We start from the raw sequence: 22893 nt of genomic DNA, 5'->3' as shown, positions 1-22893 counted from the left end.
AAGATAGGGAAGCAGAAAACAAGAAACTATAAGCCTGTTAGCTTGACATCTGTTGTGGGGAAGGTGTTAGAATTGATCGTTAAGGAGGTTATAACTGGGCACTTAAAAAAACTCAAGGTAATCTGGAAGAGTCAGCATGGTTTTGTGAATTTATTGGAGTTATTTGAAGGAGTCACATGCGCTGTGGATAAAGGAAAGCTGTAGATGTACTGTACTTGAATTTCCAGAAGACATTAGATAAGTTGCCACATCAAAGGTTATTGCAGAAAATAAAAGCCCATGATGTAACGGGTAACACATTAGCATGGATAGAAGATTGGCTGACTGGCAGAAAACAGAGAGTATGTATAAATGGGTCCTTGTCTGATTGGCAGGATGTGACAAGTGGAGTCCTACAGGGGTCTCTGCTAGAGCCTCAGCTTTTTACAATTTATATCAATGACTTAGATGAGGGGTGCTAAGGCATGGCATTAAATTTGCAGATGATACGGATAGGTAGGAAAGTATGTTGTGAAGAGAAATAAGGAAGTTACAGAAGGATATAGATAGGTTGAGTTAGTGGGCAAAAATCTGGCAGATGGAGTATAATGTGGGAAAATGTGAAGTTGTTCATTTTGGCAGGAAGAATAAAAAAGCAGAATATTACTTAATTGGAGAATGACTGCAGAATTCTGAGGTGCAGAGGGACCTAGGTGTTCTCGTGCATGAATCCCAAAAAGTTAGTATGCAGGTACAGCAAGTAATTAAGAAGGCTAATGGAATGTTATCCTTTATTTTGACAGGAATTGAATTAAAAGTAAGGATGTTATGCTTCATTTATACAGGGCATTGGTGAGACCACATCTTGAATACTGTGTGTAGTTTTGGTTTTCTTATTTAAGGAAGGATGTAAATGCATTGGAGGTTCAGAGGAGGTTTACTGGATTGATACCTGGAATGAGCGGGTTGTCTTATGAGGAAAGATTGGACAGACTGGGCGTGTTTCCACTGGAGTTTAGAAGAGTGAGGGTTGATTTGATTGAAGTACATAAGATCTTGAGTCTTGACAGGTGGAGGTGGAAAGGATATCTCCTCTTGTGGGTGTGTCCACAACCAGGGGGCACGGTTTTAAAATTAGTGGTCACCCTTTCAGGGCAGAGATTAGGAGAATTTTTTTCTCTGAGGGTTGTGTGACTTTGGAACTCTCTGCCTCAGAAGACGATGCAGGCGAGGTCATTGAATATTTTTAAGCCAGAGATAAATAGATTCTTGTTAGGCAAGGGAATCAAAGGTTATTGGGGTAGATTCTGGTTGTGATCTTTGAATGCTTTTTTTTGTTGGACATGCACTTCAAGGTATTCCTAAATTATACTCCATTGCTTCAGGAATAATTTCCAAATGACAGTTCAGTACATCTACCATCTTTAACCCAACCATAATGATGGGAATGAGTTATGCTGGTTGTGATGAAGTTCTTAAATGCCTGATTAAGTGAGATTTCTTATTCCATTATGCCGGTGTCTTAGTTGTTCCTCCTAAAAAAAATCCTTTGCATAATAAGTTTTTGTGTATATGTCTTTGAAAGTGAGATCCCCCCAATGCAAGATCAAATGCAAGTACTAAGATTAGCATGGTGTAGTGGTGTCTACATTTTTCTTTAGCTGATGCATTGCCAAATCATGAGCAAGACCATAAAAGATTGTCAAGACATTTATACAGTCACTGGTACAATGGTAGCCTATGAAGAAAAACTTATTGAGTCGGTTGATGTTTTTCCTGGCTGCATATTGGCTTTCATCCATTCAACAAAAAAAGTACTGGTAATTTTAGAATTGTATGTGATATGACAAATCCTGGTGACATGCAGTAATTAGAATTAAAAAAAAAACTTCTGGAATTGAAGCCAGTAGGCAAGCAGTCAAAACAGGAGGTACCACTGAAAAAGTGTTAGAATGTCAACTATTTTTTTTTCAATTGAATGAGCTACCTGAAGATTGTTCATATATTGGCTGCATGATTTATATTTATATTAATATTTGAAATTGAGCTGCTCTTGAGAGTAAATGAAGTTGTTCAGTGAGCTTCTTCATGATACAGATAGTTGGTACTTGGCAGGGCATTCACATCAGAATTTCTTATAGCTTTACAGCACTACTTGTCTAATAGTTCAGTTATTTTGAGATGTTTCTACTTCTCAGGTTTTTATCTGCTTCACTTCAGATGATATTTCATAAAGTATCAAATCCTGATATTATCTTATAGTTTTACAGCACTCCTAGTCTAAGATGGTAGCTACAATAAGGAGTTCACAGTCAGAAATGCTAGTTATAATGTGGACTGCCCCATAGCTGTGGCTCTGCACTCTCATGAACTTAAGAGATTGCACATCTATAACCAGAGCTCCTGCACCCATCCAGTCTTCTCAAAACCTGATGAAGTGCCCAGGAGGTCCAACAATCTACCGTCACATTTTAAAATCCATTTGATACTGCACTGAAGTGATACTCGGTGTGGTGTCAAACCATGCAGCATGGAACTGTTTCTCCCAAGGAGCCTTAGCCCATTCAGTCTAATCAAAGCCTGACTCTCTAATTACATGTTCTACTGAATCAAAATGGAAATTGCTTTCCAGCGACACAGAAGTGACAGTATAACTGCAGGTCTAAATGCATTGAAACTACAGTAGTTAACTAAGAACACTTGTGATTGACTGTAAAGTTGATTTTGCCCGCTTTGTATAAGTACCAGTTTTCAATAAATTATCACCATGGTACTGGAGGATAACCAAAATTAGGATCTGTAGCTGTAATTTGTACAAGGAACTTAATTATTCATTAAACTCCAACTATGTTGGCAATGCAGTTAACAATCAATTGATGTAATTGTTGTACTATCAAACATTTTTAGTAAATCGAAGGTAAAATATGCATGGCATAAAATGACAAATGCTTCAGATTTATAACTTTGCAGCGCAACTTTGTGACTATCAAACCATCCATGAAGTGCTGGTTTCCCTTTTGTGAGTAAACAATTGACTTCACTAAGCATGAAGTTACATTCAACAGTAATAATTGAAATAAATGATTACATGAAATAGGGCAGATACAGAGGATCAAGTTGGTGAAAAGCTGCTGTAGAAAATATGGAAAAACACAGGTGACGCCTGGGAGGGTCCCTCCTTCTCGGGCATCCTACACTGTACAGAGGGACCAGTTGGCAGATGAGGGATCTGCAGGAAGTGACCCCCGCTTCACTTCACAATAACCACCCCTTCCCCGCCCTTACCGGGGTCTCCATGACTAGCCCTGTTGATCCCAACCCACTTACCTTTGCTCTGGGGCTCTCCAGCAACAATCTTCATCCTTGGGCCTTCTGTTGTACCAGCAGTGGCCACACTTCTAGGTGGTATTTAGTGGAACTGGAGAGTGCTGGCCTCCAATTAGCCAGCGGCTCTCAGAGGAGGAATATCTGTTCTGCACCATGAGGTCCGGTGGGAAATTGCCTGATGGAGCCAGGAATCCTGACAACTGCCAATGAGCTGCATAATTGGGACATAATCCCGATGGGTTTCCTGGAAATAGCCATGGTGGGGGTACCACCTGCTGTCCAGCCATTGGACGGACATTGTTATGACCATGAAATTCCATCCAATGTTTCTGTGCTCAAGTACCACCTGAATATTAATTAAACCCTTTCTGTTTGTGAAGGCCACATGATGGATATGACAAGCCTTGATACCTACGTATATTTCACATTCTGTGTTTTTTGCTCAAAGGAGCCCTGTCACTTGAAGAAACCTGTACTTTCTGTAAAACTGACAAAGGTGTTGTTCCCCAAATTCAGAGTTCGAACATCAGTCTTATGAATACAGTTCATGTGAAAATCAGAAGAGCTGTTGCCTCAATAGCCTCAACCTAAGCTTAGCTGTCCCAAATCTGAGTCTGTTGAAGCCCCAGTAGAAATCTCCAAAGATAAGAACTTAATATATGTCAGATTCAGAGCAGTTCTAGTTCTGGTTTTCCCATCATTGGGTTATTTTGTAGGCACAGTGAAACACCTGTAATATTTTAGATGAGGCCAAAAATGTGCAGTTATCCATATCATTCTGAATACAATTTTTTTGGAGAAACCATGGATACTACCTTTTATGGCACATTGGTTACCCAGTACTATGCTTCGAGAGAAACATCAAAAGGTCCAACAATGAACTGATGCTTTGCCAACTTGTACAACTTTGACAACATTAAATTCCTTGATTTTCAAAACATATGCCTGTTTTACTGATTAAGGAGCATATAACTGGAGTAAAGATGAATAGGGTACAGTTGCTAAAAAACTTTTGAAAAATCTAGAATTTACGGCAGGTTGGTTGACCTTACATTGCTTTTATATTGAACACAAAATGAGCTAGCCAAGCATCTGTAGATGCTACCGCATTTATAATATGCATTGACTACTGGGGAGAAACTGCTCCCATAAACATAGCAAATAATAGTGGTTCAGCATCGATGAAGTAAACATGGTTCAGCAATGCTTGGAAAATTAGATCAGTGTGGCAGAGTTACTCAGTAGGTCGACACCATTCTATTCCTAAACTGGAGATATCCAGGAATGAACCATTTGACTTGAGCAGAGCACCTTTTCTTTTGTGAGGCTGTTGCCTTAATCAGGGTATTTCACAGATATTCAAGTAACTAACCTTCAGTTGTAAAGTGAGCAGGGTAAAATAGTGTAGATGAAGAGGGATGGGAGGAGGCTCATAGACACCTGTTGGCCTAAATGGCTTGTAGGTGTCCTGTAAATACTTAGTAACTTGAGACAGAATTTAATGGTCCCCTGCAGGCGAGTTTGCAGGTGAAGGGGCCCATAAAATTCTGCAGTTGACTTTTGCGCTGCCTATCCATCTGCCCCCAACTTCTCCATCATTCTACTGTTGGCGGGTGAGGCTCAGGGTGGCCTGTCCAGCCGTGCACCAGTTGAGGCCCTAAAGTGGCAATTAATGATCACTTAAGGACCACTTCACTTCTCCTCCTTCCCACCTACTCTGGGGTCCCCTGCCTTGGACCTGCTGAGAACCCCCAGACTTACCTTTCATCCAGCTCCCGACTTTGTTTTCTGGGACTAGATGCAGTTCAAGCTGAGGTTACAGCTCCTGGTGGTGCTGCTGGAACTAATATGATTGGCTGGCAACTCTCAGAGGCAGGTCTCCCTCCGCAGATGGGATCGGAAGGATCATCTGTAGCTAATCGATGCTCTTCAGAGCATTAAATGGTTGCAGGACATCAGTCCCAGGGGAGAGTTCCCTGCCAACTTTCTCAATGGCAAGATGGGAAACCCACCTACCCATAAAATTCTGCCCTTGGTAATACTTTGTAACACTCATAGGTCTTGTACGAGAAAATGGAAAAGGTGTGTGAACACCAACCACTATGTGAAGACAAGCAATGGGCTCACTGCTGATTTCCCAACAATATCACTAATCAGAGAAGTATTGCTTCGAATCTGTTGTATCTTGTTCAAACATAAATGGTCCAGGCCCATAGTTCTACTCTCGATACACTGAATATAAAATAAAAATAAATTAGAGAAAATGTTCATGAAGGTATTTTATGTGTATATTATACACAATTTTTTAATAAGCTTTATTTAAACTTCAAATTTAAATAAAGTAGTTTATCATGTAAACTGGATAGAAGTTGTTAGAAAGGAGGATGAGCCAGGAAGAAAAGTATGGAGGCATGAGTCATTTGCACAATCATTGTTGTGTTGGTTTCCTCCCTCCAATGGGACCTCAAAGAGTATAATTGTAGAACTTCAATGAACAAAAAGATGGAATATTAGAATAATAATCCTGCATTATGGAAACAATTTTCTTCTGCATAACATTCATAACAGCAAGTCTGTGCCCATTGCCTGGGGTACCCTGGCAAGGATAGAAGGCTTCTGCATGAAATAGGCATAAACATTTCAAAGGAAACTAAGTGACAGACGGGTGGCATATTGATACCTTCCATGCTAATTTCAGGAACTCCACTGGGTGGACATCTTCCTAATGACTTCCCTTACAATCTAGGGCCCAGATTTTCATCCTTGAGATTGGAATCATGCATCAGGCTTTCCCGATATCCCAACCCTGCCTCCTGGCCAGCAATCCCTGCCCACGCTATTTTCAGCATGAGGTGGCAGGGATGAGTTGAAGGTATGGCTATTACATCCCAGGGCAGGCCTATGGTGGGAACAGAGTCAGATGGATGCCAAAGCTGGCAAGTTCAAAGACCCGCCTTCATTCACTGCGACATGGGCCTGGTTCTGTACATGACCCTAGCCCTCAACTGCAACCCACTCACAATGTCCCCTCTCTAACCCCATGACCCTTCCATGTCCCTTCATATCCCCCTAGCCCCTCATATTCCCCCATTTTCGCTCAATACTCCCCAGGCATCCTCTGTTCCTACTCACCCAGTATGCGCTATAGGCAGAACTCATGAGCCCTTTAATTACACTGGGAATTCTTTGAAATGCTCATGGGTGGAATTTTACAGCCCTCGTCATGGCTAGGGCAGGGCCGTAAAATGCAGCGAGTCGTACAAATGTCCATTGACTTTGGCGGGACTGGAAAATCCTGCCAGCAGGAGGGGCTGTAAAATTTCACCCCGTGAAACTGCCTAAGTAAACAAATATCAATTCAAACTACCCAACCTGTCAATCAAAGAAATTAGCCATCTGTTGTGCCAGATGGCTATCTGTTCAGCCTGCTTGGAAGGTTTCACTGTTTTTAGCTCTAGAGCCTTTGTTTATGCAGCAGTGTAATGGAGCCCCTTTATGAATGCTCGCCTGAGCTCCAAACACTTAATTGATTCAGCTCTGAGGGGTTGTTTACACAGCTGTGGAGATGATTGTGAGCTTTGTTTTATTGACAGCTCGATGAACTGCTTAGAGGATTGCTTCTTTGAAGTGGTTTTTGAATGTCTATTTGTTTATTTTGACAGTTCTATGAGCGCTTAATGGGATTTTGAAGAGAGAAATTTGAATGGATGTTTGTTTTTTTGTCAATTTCATGACCATTTGAAAGATTTCCCATGATATCATAGGGCTCATGAGTTCTGCCTATAGTGGATACTGAGCTTCAAAAGCTCAACAGACTGCTGGATTTAAATAGATTTGAAGACGAAAACAGTATTTAGATGACACATTAAAGTCAGATTCTCAATAATGTTGAATGCAGAAGAGCATGTCATACACTGGATAAAGTACTCAAATGCATGTGAACACTTACACAATGCTGCTCAATTTAATGGTCATTTTTAAGGACAGAGCCCTATGATTAAGCAGTGCATTAAAGCATATTTAACTTAATCATGCAACAAGAACTTTTGACAAGACCTTTTAAACTTACCTGTCAAGAGATTCCTGACTCCAAAACAGACTTCCTCCAAGTTTCATGACTCCTCTGAGATGCTGTGAGCCATGTCTCCGAACAAAACAGGCCCAAATCCATGAATATAGAAGGTGTAAAATACCAACGCCCAGAATGGAGTAGGCAAGGAAGGGATTTGCTGCATGTGGGCTTGCTACCCGCACCCTTAATCCAGGGCCGTAAAAATTCCACATAATGGGAATGGGTCAGGAATTCTGGAATTGGGTCCAGCCCACCATTTTTAAATCCCCACTTCTGTTCCGATATGGGCGGAGGCATGAAAATCTGAAAAGGTGTCAGAAGTTGCAGGCTAGCTCTCTCAGATCAAGGGTATTTAAAGGGGAAAATAGCAATTTCCACTAGAGTTCAGGAAATAAATTTGATAAATGTTTTCTACAGCACGGTTTACAGGTTACAGGAAGAGGTAGACCATCAGGAATTTGTGATCCTACAGACCTTTAGGGCGCACACTAGCACACAACTCCTCTCCCCCAATTTGAATTCCTAGGTAGTAGTCTAATCTATTTAAATGAGTTGAATCAGAAACATGGCCAGGTTTAGGCTGAGGTTAAGTTAAAATCTTTTAAAGGATCACTTGTTCCATTATGATTTTTCCCTATCAGTTTACCAAGCTTACTCATTATGTACGATACTTAAGTCAATTTAAAAAAGAATTATTTCACTAGGTTGAATAATATTTATTTTTCTCCTCATTAATTTTGTACAAGACAGATCATGTCATTATAAATCATAAACAGATTAACAATTTGGCTTTCAAAAAAATCTTGACTTAGATTCTTAATCATAATGTCAGTGAAGTTAAAGCAGAAAACAACTAAAATGCTTCAAACATATACATGTCAAGGAAAAAAAAAGTATCGTGTAAATGTAACTAAATGGGCCAGAATTTACAATAATGATAACAGTGAGACTAATATGTTCACTCGTTTATGCGCAAATCAAATTGCAAATTCAGGTGAGCATGCATGATGCACAGTTAAATGTGAAGAACTGGAAGATGTGGTATGATAAAAGCAAAGAACTGCGGATGCTGGAAATCCAACACAAAAACAGAAACAGAAATACCTGGAAAAACTCAGCAGGTCTGGCAGCATCGGCGGAGAAGAGCACAGAAACGTCAACTGTGCTCTTCTCCACTGATGCTGCCAGACCTGCTGAGTTTTTCCAGATGTGGTATGAGATGTGCTTCTCCGCTGTAAGCTGAGCAAAAGTGACGTTGGACAATTTTAAATGCATTGATTGATGTTTAGTGCTTGTACTTAAATCATAGGCTGGTGTTTTCTGGCCCCGTTGACGTCAGGCATAGTGGGTCGGGGGGGATATGGCGAGAAGGCCAAAAAAAGGTTTCAAACTGGCATGAAAGCACAGTGGGATCATCCGGTGCTATCCGCCATGGTGGGATGCCAATCCCACTGGAAGCTGGCGTAAACCCCATTTGCATCCCGGTAATGGGATGCAAAGTAAGGCCCGACTAGAATCGTCCCCCCCACGCCAGATTTACCATTACGCTTGCGGGAAAACAAGCCACTCAGAGCATGTCTGGACAAGTGTGATGTGCAGAATTCGGGACCTACCTTTAAGGCCTTGCTCAGTATGTGGACATCTGAGGAGCAGAAGATGCTGGAACCCTACAGCTACCAGGTTCTGGAAGTACATGTGCATCGCGTGCTGGGTGGATTCTCATAGACATGGCTCCGCCGCGAAGCAGCTCACAGAAAGTGGGAGTTCGCCATTGATGTCCCTGGTCTGCTTTGGAACATCGTGGACTCGGCCATGGACTTGCACCATCTTCCATTGTCTCTGATGCATCGGATCTCTTCCAAACATCACAGTCTTGCCCATGGGCTGCTACAGATGATCGGGGCTGGGTGGGGGGCGGTGGGGGGAGGGGTGCGCTGGGGGGGAGGGCGGTGGTGGTGGTGGAGAGAGGAAAGTCCAGCTGTGAGTGGAAGAGGAATGTGCACCGGGTGGGGGTTGTGGTGGTGGGAGGGGAAGGTCTAAGCATGACTGGGAGAGGAAGGTGTACCTGGGGGTGGGGAATTAGGGTGAGGGAAGGAGTCAAGGTGGAGGGAGGAAGGAGCCAAGGAGGGAGGAAGGTGTTTGGAGGGAGAAGGAGTCAAGGGGGAGGACAGTGTTCATGGGAAGGGGGGAGTTTGAAGCGGGGAAGGACTCTAGGGGGAGGAAGGTGACCAGGAAGAGGAGGGAATAGGGGTGGGTGATATCTATGTGATAAGGAGGGTCGGTGGGTCAATGGGTTCCTCTTGGGGAGTGAATGGAGTGTGCGTATGGTAGGAAGAAATAGTGAATATGAGAGGGTAGAGTGAGCTGGAAGGGTAGGAGGGTGTGGGTGCATTGGGAGCGGTAGAAGTGATGGTCAAGGTGATTGGTGGGGACTCAGAGGCAGACTCGGGCCCTGGGGGTGATAAGGAGGAGGTAAGGAAGGTCAGTGTGGATGGGGGTGGGATTCTCAGGAAGGTAGGGAACATGCACATTCACCTGTACATCCTGGTAAGAAAAGGATTCGGGTTGATAGATGAAGATAGGGAGATGGAAGGTGATGCCAGGGGTTCAACAGTGATGGGGAAAGGACATGGGTGACTTATATTCTATTTACTTCACGGGATGTGGGCTTCGCTGGCTGGGCCAGCATTTATTGTCCATCCCTAGTTGCCCTTAAGAAGGTGGTGGTGAGCTGCCTTCTTGAGCCGCTGCAGTCCATGTGGTGTGGGCACACCCACAGTGCTGTTAGGAAGGGAGTTCCAGGATTTTGACTCGGCAACAGTGAAGGAATGGCGATAAATTTCCAAGTCAAGGTGTGAGTGACTTGATGGGGAACTTCCAGGCGGTGGTGTTCCCATGTATCTGCTGCCCTTGTCCTTCTAGATGGTAGTGTTTGTGGGTTTGGAAGGTGCTGTTGAAGGAGCATTGGTAAATTCCTGCAGTGCACCTTATAGATGGTACATACTGCTGCTACTGTGCGTCGGTGGTAGTGGAGGGAGTGAATGTTTGTGGATGTGGTGCTAATCAAGCGGACTGCTTTGTCCTGGATGGTGTCAAGCTTTTTGGGCGTTGTGGGAGCTGCACTCATCCAGGCAAGTGGGGAATATCCCATCAAACTCCTGACTTGTGCCTTGTAGATGGTGGACAGGCTTTGGGGAGTCAGGAGGTGATTTACTTGTCACACGATTCCTAGCCTCTGACCTGCTCTTTTAGCCACACTATTTATATGGCTAGTCCAGTTCAGTTACTGGTCAATGGTCTCTACAATGACTGTGCAGTGGTCACTCCTACCGATACAGTCATGGACATATGCATTTGCTGCAGGGAGGTTGGTGAAGATGAGGTCAAGCATGTTTTTCTCTCTTGCTCGTTTCCTCACCACCTGACACAGACCCAGTCTAGCATCTATGTCATTTAGGACTCGGCCAGCTTGGTCATTAGTGGTGCTACCAAGCCTCTCTTAGTGATGGACATTGGAGTCCTCCACCGAGAGTACATTTTGCGCCCTTGCCATCCTCAGTGCTTCCTTCAAGTGGTGTTCAATATGGAGGAGCACTGATTCATCAGTTGAGGGAGGGTTGTATGTGGTAATCAGCAGGGGGTTTCCTGGCCCATGTTTGACCTGTTGCCATGAGACTTAATGGGGTCCGGAGTCGATGTTGAGGACTCCCAGGGCAACTCCCTCCCGACTGTATACCACTGTGCCGCCACCTCTGCTGGTCTGTCCTGCCGGTGGGACAGGACATACCCAAGGATGGTGATGGTGGTGTCTGGGATATTATCTGTAAGATATGATTCCGTGAGGATAACTATGTCAGGCTGTTGCTTGACTAGTCTGTGAGACAGCTCTCCCAATTTTGGTCCTAGGCCCCTGATGTTAATAACGAGGGCTTTGCAGGGTCAATGGGGCTGAGATTGCTGTTGTCGTTTCCAGTGCCTAGGTTGGTGCTGGATGGTCCATCCGGTTTCATTCCTTTTTTCAGGACTGAGTGGCTTGCTAGGCCATTTCAGAGGGCATTTATGAGTCAATCACGTTGCTGTGGGTCTGAAGTCATATGTAGGCCAGGCCAGGTAAGGACGACAGATTTAAGGATGACACATTAGTGAACCAGGTGGGCTTTTACAACAACCGATGATGGCACCATGGTCAACGTTAGACTTTTAGTTCCAGATTTTTATTGAATTCAAATTCCACCATGTGCTGTGGTGGGATTCGAACCCAGTCCCCAGAGCATTTCCCTTGGTATCTGGATTACTGGTTCGGTGACAATGCGCTATCGCCTCCCCTAGGGGGAGGGGAAAGGATAGGGGATCAGTGGGTGGGTGGAGATGCAGGTCAGTTCAGATGGACAAGTGAAAGATAAGCCCAGCTGGCAGCATTGAAAATGCTCAGGGCATTAAGATGAGTGTGATGGGTGAAGGCACCGCGTGCATGGGAGAGTGCCTGCAGGATGCTCCGAAAGGCCCTGCCCCACACACACTTCTCCCTCCAGAACCACTCCTCGGCCGGCTGCATGTAGATGAACTGTTAGTTTAGGGGATGCAGTGAGAGGGCTCATGAAGTCTGCCAATGAAGCTGAAAAACAACATTCAGTGAAAGTGAATATATTTTAATTTTATAAAGTGACAAAATGTGTTCACCTGTTCAACCACTTGTGATCAGAATTTCATAACTTTTCCAGGCCTACCACATCTTCTAGGTGCTGCCCTCACATCCATAGCAGGGGTGGCGACAGCTTGTGCAATTGTTGGCCCTGTTGCCTCTGATAACTTCAGAGCCCTCTGGAGAGCCGAGGCCTTGGGGGCTCCAGCTTGCTTTGGCTGTCTTCCTGTGGGGCAGCTGCTCCAATCTGCGGCGACAGAAGACAAGATTGAGTGGGTCACAGGCAGAGGGAAAGGACAGCCTCTGAGATTCCTGAGTGGATGGCCCGGGGTGGCCAGCTACCGCTCCTGCTCTCTTTAGGTGCCCAGGGACCCCGGTCTGACTCCTTGAGGGAAAGGAGTATCTGGAGGGACTTCAAGATGCCCCCTTTCCCCCTCAAGTTCCCACTGCAGGAACTCACCCATGGCTAACACGATGGAGTGCAGGTCTGCATGCACCTCCACATTCTGCTGGACCAAGGTCTCCATGGCGTCTGCCATCCTTCCAATAGAAACCTCCATACGCAGACATATGGGCACCACTTCATCAGAGAGCAGGCAGGCATACTCCTCTGACTCGCATGCCTCTCTGTTGAGGGTTTCCAACAGCTCTGCGTGGTGTTACCCTGCCTTCTGTAGACACTTCACAATGAGTCGGAAGACCAAGTCGAGAGGCTAGTCATCTGACTCAGACCTCACAGATGCCTCTTCCCCAGCAGTCCCCTGAGTGCTGGGGAGCTCGACCGAACCTGCCTCCTCCTGCTGCGGACACATGTCCGTGCAGTGACCACCAGTTTGTGAACCCGTGCCTGCTATGATCTAGGTCCCACTGAGGTATGTGCACGTGTGCTGGTTGAAGGGTGTGGGTGAGTGCTGTGATGGGTCTTCCATTAGGAAGTCATCAGATTCTTCTCCCAGGGTGTCTTCAGGGCTTGAGTCGAAGACCTGGCTCATGGACCCCCTTGGCTGCTTCCCAGATGTGCTGACAGAAGCAAGGAGAGATAATTAGTGCATGTCAGGGGACTGCGGAACAGGGGAACTCGCTCACAGCATGTTTGTCTGATGGATGTTGCACTGCTGGATCTTCACTTGGTAGAGCACCGCCAACCTCACCGTCAGCACAGAAACAGTCCAGATCCTCTCCAGCCAGCTGGATGATTCTATTTTCAAAGTCTGTAAGGACTTTGATGTCAGGCATTCCTCCACCGGTCTGTGACCTCTCGCTTTTGTTGTGTGCCAGCTTGTCCTGCATGAATATAGATGGAGAGAGTGTAAGCAGACTGTCTGCCAGGTCAGATGATAAGGATGCTTGGCATGTGTGGGAGGTGAGTGGTGCCACGGATGGGATGAGGACACGATACGCAGGGCAGATGAAGGTATGTGAAGTCCCTTAAATTGGCAGTGAGTGAATGTGTGATTGGTTTGTGAGTGTGTGAGCTGAGAGTGATAAGAAGAGTTACTTTCCCTGATGGAATGGTGAAGGTCACTCATCCTCTTTTGGCACTGGGTGGCTGTCCTGTTCTGTGGTGTGTTGGCGCTGACCACTGCTAACCACTCACTCACACACACCTTCATTTGCCCTGTGGATCATGTCCTCATCCTGTCCATGAACCACTCACCACCCACAAATGCCAAGCATCCTTATCATCTGACCTGGCAGGCAGCCTGCTTACACTCTCTCCATCTGTATTCATGCAGGACAAGCTGGCACACAACAAAAGGGAGAGATCACAGACCGGTGGAGGAATGCCCAACATCAAGGTCCTCACAGGCTTTGAAAATAGAGTCATCCAGCTGGCTGGCGATGCTCTGGACTGTTCCTGCGCTGACAGGACAGCAGTGCTTAACCAAGTGAGCATCCAGCAGTGCAACATCCATCAGACAACCATGCTGTGAGTGAGTTCCCCTGTTCCGCAGTCCCCTGCCATGCACTAATTATCATTCGTAGCTTTCGCAGTTACATCTGGGAAGCAGCCAAGGGGGGTCCACGACTCAAGTTCTCGACTCAAGCCCTGAAGACACCTTGGAAGAAGAATCTGATGACATCCTAATTGAAGTCCCGTCACAGTGCTCACCCATACCCTGCACCTGCGCAGAGACACACACCTCGGTGAAACCTAATTCTGGAGTAGCCTCGGGTCACAATCTGGTGAGCACATTGCACTGTCTGATCCACAGCAGAAAGAGACACAAACTTCCCAGATTTCTGGCACTCAGAGGACTCCTGGAGGCCATAAATCTGCTGTGTCCAAATCAGATGATGAGCCTCTGGACTCTGTCATACCTCAGTTGCAGGAGCTGCAAAAGCAAGCTCAGGAACATCAGGAAGGGATGCCTGCTGCACTCCTCAGATTGCAAGGCACAATGGTGAAGTCAATCCACCTTCAGTCTGAGGTGATAGTGCTGGCATGCTGACACACCAAGGACAACACTGGTAGGATGGCAGCCGCCATGGTGACCTTGGTTCAGGACATCAGTCGTGCACTGCTGTGCAGACTGAACTCCATCGCTGATGCCATAGTTGGTCTCCAGCAATGTCAGCATAAGAGGGGTGCAGGGCAGGTCGATCTCACTCCATCTTCCCCTTCTCCTCAAGGATTCAGCCAGGGGACTTTGGTAACCCATAGGTAGGAGTACCAGCAGCTCGACACCCTGGGGCCATCCATCCATGTGACTCCGGCAATGTCCGTCCAATCTAAATCCCCTCTTCCTGTGACCCCAGCAGCTCCAGCTCAACAGGCAGCTGGCCCACAGCAGGACACCCAAAGCAGGCGGGGGCCCTGCAGATCTTGGCCCTCCAGAGGATGCCCGCCAAAGTCATCACAGACAGCAGGCTGCCTCCACCTCCACTGTGGAAGCTGGGGGAGCACCAAAATGTAGCAGCAGGGTTAGGAAGGTTAAGAAGATGGTGTTGCACAGCCTGGCCACGGGTGTTAATCATTTGTACATTTTGTTTACTATTGTAAATAAACTCCCAAGAATGTCTCCTTGCCTATGGCTCCTTGTTCAGAAGAGCAGTGTTTGTGTTACTTGGATGTGAAACCTTGGTTCCTGCACAAGATAAAGGCAGGTGTTTCAGTCCAGGGCCTCTTCCCTGGGCAGTGTGTAACCTTCAGACCAAAGTGACGGTCCATTTTCACACTCACTTGACGCAGCAGTGATGCCTTCACCTTGATGGTTCTTGTCTTTGCTGCCAGAATGTCGTGGGCAGGCGTCACAGAGTTCCATCATTCTCTCTGTGTGCTCCCAATCTCTTCAGCATCTGACCGGTGACGCTGTGCTCCTGGAGGGGTCAGATGCTGAAATCTGATGAAGGATCTGGTGCATTTAAAGTTTCACGGCTGCATCTCCATGATATGATCCTGATCACAGAGTGCAAGCGAGTTGCTGTCAGCCAGATAGAGTTAGACATTCACAGACGCAATGTGAAGATCTATGGAGTGTCCTCACTGCATGTCATCATCCTCAACCTGGAATCTAATGACCATTAGGACCTCCACTGCGTCTCCTCCATAAGATGAGCTTGAGCACTGAGGGTGTGTGCACTACCATCAGCCACCCAGGAGTCAAACATTCACAGATGCAAGGTGAGGATGTCAGGACTGTCCTCACTGCATCTCGGCATCATGCTCCACTAATCTTGTGGCTATGAGGGCCTCCTGAGCGCGCCTGCTTTGTCTGGCCAGTGCGATAGCTTTGTCACCGGCATCCTTGCCTTTGAGGATCTCATCATCGTTATGCCCATGATGTCTTCCTCATAGGAGGAGATGTGCAACTCATCCATATCCTCCTCAGCCAGGTCCTCTGCCATTGCAGTGCCAGGTTGTGGAGCACGCAGCAAGTGATGGTGATTCAGTGGATAGTGCTCCACTGGACCTGTCAAGGCACCAAAACCGCATTTTCAATACGCCTTTTGTTTGCTCTACCAAAGTCCAGGTCACAGCATGAGCCCCATTACACCGTCACTCTGCTGCAGTCTGAGGTCACTGCATGAGCGCTATCAGCCACATCCTCTGCGAGTAGTGCTTGTCTCAAGGAGCCAACCCTGCAGCCTCTCCAGACACTGTCAGGGTTCTGAGCCCTGCTAAGGATGTAGGATTTGTGGACGCTCCCTGGGAATTGTGCACAGACCTGCAGGATAAGCCGATAACACTCATACGGTGGCCTCAGAGTGCAGCAGAGTGATGGTACAACGAGGCTCATGCCGCGACCCGGACTTTGGTGGAGCAAACGATAGGTATATTGAAAATGCGGCTCTGGTGCCCTGACAGGTCCAGTGGAGCACTGTAATACAGTCCATTGGATCACACATCAGCTGAACATTAGTGAGTGGAAGCCTTTGTGGTTGACATAATTGACTGCTTGTTGCCATGGAGATCTAAGTGCCATGTGAGTGCAGTCGATGGCACCCTGCACCTGTGGAAAAGCAGAGATGTGTGCAAATCTCAGCGCTCTTGCTTCATGGCTTTCCTGATCCTGGGCGAAATGTACAAAGTTCTGTGCCTCCGCGAATATGGCATCAATGATCTCCTGGATACACTTGTGCATGGAGGCTTGTGAGATCCTACAGAAGTCACCTGTAGAGCCCTGGAAGGAGCCACTGGTGTAAAGATTGAGTGCTGCGGTCACTTCCATGGCCATTGGCAGTGGTTGCCCTCCATGACCCTGTGGTGCCAAATCCTGCAGCAGTGGCATATGTGACCGCCAAGTTCCTCAGATATGTGCAGTCTTCGGTGACACTGCTTCTCAGTCATCTGCAGGAATGACAAGCGCCATCTACAGACCCTGGGTCTATAGACATCTTCCTTGATGTCCTACGGGTGATGCGCAGTGCTCATGAACAAGATTGTGTGCAGTCACCTCCGAGTTGCCCTTGAAGTGCTGCTCGCCAGGTGCACATCGTTTATGTACAGTTGTTAAAAGTGTCGGCTTGACTGGATGACCCAGTGCAGGGGGATGATTCTGGCGAGCAGGGCTTATAAGCGATACAAAAGTAATAAAATTAGGTTCCCAACATGCAGCGGCGGGAAACATAGACAGCTCCATTGACAGCTGGAGCAGATGATCGCAAACTGGTCTCATGGCACCATAAAAGCGATCTTTGGCGTTCTCACCATATTTCCCCCGCCTCACCCCCCCAACCCGCCTGCCATGATGCCTGACGCCAATGGGACCGGACAATTCCGCCCATTGTGTCCTTGCTTGACACCTAAAATCATGACATAAAAAGTAAATGCGGTGGATTAAGATGTACAAGCCCGATTAAAGACTATGCACTATAGATGAGCATTTAGAAAAATAATAGTACTATGAATTTTATTTGAAGCTGAGGAATTTTATCTCACTTTGGCATGGATGCTTTCTTCTAGTTTTGGATAAAATGAGTGGGAAATGGGATTGACTTGCTTTCTTGAGAACACACTTTTATTAATTCTTTTCTGGAAGAGTGTAAATACAAATTATGATTTGTTTGAAATACCTATCCATTGATCCCAGGAGTTTTCATTATTTTCAGTGGAAATTCACAGCTGGTTTTAGACATCTTAAATTGTCAAATGCAGCCTGCTCATTACAAGTTTTCTGAGCAACACATTCTTATGTTGACAGCTGCATTTTCTCATTATCCAGGATTTTTAAAATGTTATATTTCGAAATAAACAGATGGGTGGAAAAAAGTGACATAACCTGAATATGAAGTGAAGTAATCTTTGAGAAACACATATTCATGTGTTGTGTAACACAGCATAAGGTTTGTGACATTAGAAGTAATTTTCTTATAAATAAAAATGGCATTGCTTTTTGGCGGGGGGGAGTTGCAGAGTTCATAAAAATGCAGATGACTATTTATATGCCTTTCAAAAGATCATGGAAATAAACTTGCACTGTGATCACTGTATTATTAAATACAAGGCAATACACTCATTAACGGGTGCTGCAAATGATTTGTACAAAGATAACATTTCGAAAACTAGAGGTGTTATTTAATTGAAATAACTTTTAATTAAATGGTAGTCACTAATTCTGGATGCATTTTGCTGATCTTAACATTTTATATAATTATCTTTGGATGTACTTTTTAAATCTTGGACTGTCATAGGTACAAACAACACTCCAGTTGACAATGGTAACAGTGATTTCTCAGTCATTGTTTTCTCACTCATTTTAAGTCCTTAATTTGGAAAGCGTAGAATAAACTGAATATATTATGTAAAAATAGTATTTGGTTGTCATTTCAACTAAAACTTGTTTAATTTATCTATCTTTCTCCCAATTTGTGTTAAAAATGGAAACAGGGATGCAGAAGTGCAAGAATGACATATTGATAATCATTCTGATGCAGTACACACTATCTTGCTATAAATGGAGGTGATGTTTGTTGTCTTGTGTTTTTTTACCTCTAAATTGTTTTGCAGTTGTTTTGTGTCTATTATTTCCTGTGACTGGTGACACCCTTATTTTAACAGTCCTTATGTGAGTAACCTAATTTGGTCTTTTCTTTTTATTGACACAGAGAATGGCAAGCCACACGGTCCAGTTTTTATGCATGAGCCTCATGACATTGTGTTTCCTGTGGATTCTGAAGAGAAGAAAGCAACACTGAGCTGTGAAGCAACAGGGTATCCAACACCACATTACAGGTTTGCTAGCAATATTTTTATCTGTATTTTTATATAAAAAAATGCTGGGTGGTGTCCTTTTAAACATTCATTGAAATGCTCTACAAGAATTGGACAGCGTGATTCAGGTCAGGATTTGCAACAAGACCTGGATAAGATGAATTGAACATAGAAACCATAAATAATGATTCCATAAGGATTAAAAATGGTGCCAGTATTTGTACCTCAGTTAATTGGTCATTAATTAACATGGATTGGACATACTGCGGTTGTTTTTTTTTTACCTAGCTGCCACTGCATGATCATCTTTTCTGTGCATAGACATGCGATATACATATTTTCTTAGTCACTTGTTTCAACATTATAGCTAAAGCTAGGATAAACCATGTTGGGGAGGGAACCAAAACAGTAGCCATCTGAGTGATCTAAATGAGTTGATTTCAGATAGATCCAAATGGAAAAGTTTTTTACTCATCTGGAATCATGTTAGTGTGTTCCTCAGGAAAGTAAAGCAAGCTAAGAAATATGATTTGACACAAATGACTGCAGCTGACTTGATGTAATGTGATGTCAACAAAATGACTTGTAGATGAAAAATAATCATCCTGTAAGTAATCTCTTCATGTACACAGAGGATATGTGGTGTAATGCGAAGGTAACATTTTTTCAGATAAAAATCCTGAATTTGATACATTTTCCATGATCTCTTTTTAGCCTTGGAATATTATTGATCTTATCATTGGAAAGGATCAGAAGTAGTATAGTATTGTGAAACTTTCTATCAGCAAACCCAACAAATCAATCGATTCTATTATCACTGCACTTTAACACTTTGTGATACTCTTCCATTGTTTTTACTTCATTTATCCACATTTTTGGATACATTTTAAGCTCCTTTCAACCATTATCCTTATGCTTGCTGATCTACATTAGCTCCAAGTATGGAAACATCTTGATTTTAAAATTCTTATCCTTGTGTTCAAGTTCCTCTGTAGCCTCGCCACTCGCTGTCTCTGTTACTTCCTTCGGGGTACAACTCTCTGAGATCTCCACGCTCCTCTAATTCTGGCCTCTTGCATATCCCTGATTTCTGTCGCTCCACCCTTGCCAGTCATACCTTCAGCTGCCCAGACCCTAAGCTCTGGAACTCCCCAGCTAAACCTTTGTTCATCTCTATCTCTCTTCCCTCTTCCAAGTTAGGTAAAATCTTTGAATAAGCATTTGGTTGTCTGTCCTAACATCTCTTTATTGGCTCTGTATCAAATTCTGTCCAATAATGCTCCTGTGAAGATGTCTTACTACTTTAAAGGCACTACGGAAGTGCAAGTTGTTGTTAATGATGAATTGCCATTTATTTAGTCAATCTGTGTCATCCCAACATATTTCCATGGAACAGAATATGCTTATTGCACAGAAGCAAGCATTCACCCCATCATGCCTATGCCAGCTTACTGCTTAAGAAATGCAAAATCAAACCCACTGCTGCATTCTCTCCCCATATATTTCTCTGCTCCTATTAGTTCTCTACTTTTGCTTCAACCGATGAAGTGGTCACTACCTTAACTACTCTCAAATGCAAAACATTTCTTGTCTTCTGCATAAAGGAACATTTCCTAAGGGTGAACCCCTCTCAGTTTTTTAGTGACCGCTCATCACTAACTACCCATTTTTCATAACAAATTTTTATAATCTTAAAAATACTGTTGAATCTCTCTAAGCCTTCTTTGTTGCATGATAAATGTTCCCAGTATATTAAGTCTCTTCTCCTAACTTTAGAGGGGAGGAAGTTTAACTTGCCAGAGTGGGTAGATGGCAATGCGTACAGGAGGTTAAGAAACAAAAAATGCAAACATATTGGGAAGCTGTCAGGAACTTGCTACTTCCGCATATAATTCATATTTTTGTTAGCATGGGGGCAACTCCTGTGGGATCGCTGGGTCAGTAATTGACGTGCTCAATGATCTCACTTATGTTCATGTGGCTTCAGTTGTATGTGTCCTGTGCATCAGTGGCAGGGCTCCTCACGGGTGTGATCAGTGACTTTGTTAGAGGGTTGCCCTTGTCTCCAAGGAGCTGACTCTGCTTCGAGCTGTGACGATTTGTGGCAGACTTGACTAGTGCAGAATGAAGGCATTATGACAACTTGCTCGTTAGTGCAGACATGCATGATAATATTTTGGTGGTTACATACCAGCTTAACATTAATGGAGTGAAGTTCTCTCCAAGTGATCATGGCCAGAGAGTCACTTGCACTAGCTTCACCTCCTGCTGCTGCATCATTACCTCTGGTGTTTCCCAAGGATCTACCCTTGGCCCCCTCCTATTTCCCATTATTTATGCTGCCCCTAGCCAACATCATTCGAAAGCTGAGATTCAGTTTTTGCATGTACATTAAGAACATCTAGCTCTGCCTCACCCCCAACTCTCCATCATCAGTGGCTATGCATCCCAGGACTAGAGATCCATCTCCTGTCCCCTGCCTTTCCCTTGTGTTCTAAGCTCTCTTTGTCTGCAAGAAGAGAGTTATGAATGTGAGAAATGTAATGTGTTGAGAAGGTGGAAAGGCAACATTTGTAAAGGTTGACTGTGAAGGATGGGTGTGAGATGGCAATAACATGTAGGTGAATGTCAGTGGTAGTTACTTAGACAGGATTTAGAGGAAGTGTCTCAAGAAAGAGACGGATGGGTGAATCTGAAAGGCATATTGGTCTGAGGAATGCTGTGCAGGAAAAGGCTGGTGAAATCAGAATGAGAGGGTTATTCCTTGAAAATGCTATGCCAGTCACCTTTCCTGCCCTGATGAGCTCATTGAACCTCTTTTGGCATTAAACCCATGAGTGAAGGATAACACTCCTGCTGCTCAGCTCAGTCACTGCCAGCTATGCCTGCTTGGTTTCAAAGATGGGCTTCTTCCTCACATCCACTAAGAATGATATTTCTCTGTGGACCCTTATACCCCACAGCATGATCCCCAGAGATGCTTCAGAGGGTCAAGGGACAGCCTTCCCTCTTTGAGATGCCTTCACTCCAATTATTATCTCTCATTTACCCGTTGTTGAATACTTCCATTCTGCCCCTCATCATGGTCCCTTTAAAAATATTTACTTTAAATATATACTGAGGCTTCAACAGTCAGGTGCAGGTCTTGATCATGCCCACCTTCTCCAATTGGTCAGGAAACCTGGAAGCTTGATGCTAATGCTGTTCCTCAGTTAAAGAGCCATTAAAGAAACCTGTTGTATGAACTTTTGCATTTCCGGCCCACTGCTGGTCTTCCCTGCTGCAAGATGGTCCAAATGTTAATATTCAGTCCATAGTTTCTCATAGCTGCCATCATCCTGGTGTATCAAAATGGCATTTGCTGTGGCTTTGATGTCCTTTCTGGTGGAAACAGAATCCAGAATATCTTCTCAAATTAAAGTGGATAATTATTTTAAAAAGGAAAATTTATAAGGGCGAGCTATTGATAGATAGCAATTGCATAGAAATCAGCTGTGTAGCCTCATTTTAGCTACAAAATTCCTTGTTTCCATAATGGGCCGTGCAAAACTGCTCACAGTGCTCAAACTGTAGCCTTACCATTCCATGAACAAATTTATCATTACCTTTTTGCCTATGACTATAAAACACAAAGTACAACTTGTTATTTTTTGTTTAAACTCCCATGTCTTTTTTTCCCCTCCAAAAATTATATCACATTACACTTCTCTGCATTAAGCAACATAAACTATTTATTTGTCCCATCTACTAATTTATGTTCTCCTGAAATCTTTTAGTGTCTTCTTCATTGTTTGCCAAACATCCAACGTTTCCTCATAAGACCACCCCTCCATCACAGGAATCAACCTAGTTCACCTTCTCTGAACTGCCTTCAAATTTCTATTCCAAAAATGGTTTCCATCTGATACCAGCAAATCAATTGTTTTATAAGCATTTTAATTAGAAAACATAGGAAATCAAATACAAACTAAAGGTTGTTCTTAGCCACAGATTCCAGTTCATCCTTCTTCTGGGTGAACCGTTCACAGCATTGGTGAGCTCATCATCCAGGCACTCTGAGATTGCTCTAATCTCCTTATGCATTCCCTCTTTGGTCACAGTCCACAGCAGTTAGACAATTTGATTAATGAGTGAGAAAAAATTAACAGCCTGCCTCCTTATGGAGCCAGCTCAGCCAGTATGGGTCGAGTCTTAATGATGGCATTCACCAACACCTGC

General features: G+C 44.4%; 1 protein-coding gene across 4 annotated transcripts in view; it reads left to right on the top strand.

Annotated features, from left to right (window-relative positions):
- LOC144681763 (contactin-4-like) overlaps positions 1 to 22893 on the top strand; it is a 1677954-nt gene that overhangs the window by 416786 nt on the left and 1238275 nt on the right. For all 4 annotated transcript variants that reach the window (XM_078543733.1, XM_078543732.1, XM_078543731.1 and 1 more), the window contains exon 3: positions 18570 to 18696. In XM_078543733.1, coding sequence (XP_078399859.1) covers positions 18570 to 18696 — 127 coding nt within the window. The remainder of the gene's footprint in view (positions 1 to 18569; positions 18697 to 22893) is intronic.

The sequence above is a fragment of the Cetorhinus maximus genome, chromosome 6 (assembly GCF_964194155.1).
Source record: "Cetorhinus maximus chromosome 6, sCetMax3.hap1.1, whole genome shotgun sequence".
NCBI lineage: Eukaryota > Metazoa > Chordata > Chondrichthyes > Lamniformes > Cetorhinidae > Cetorhinus > Cetorhinus maximus.
Note: the sequence above shows the minus strand (reverse complement) of the source record. Positions and strands in the feature narration are given on the sequence as shown.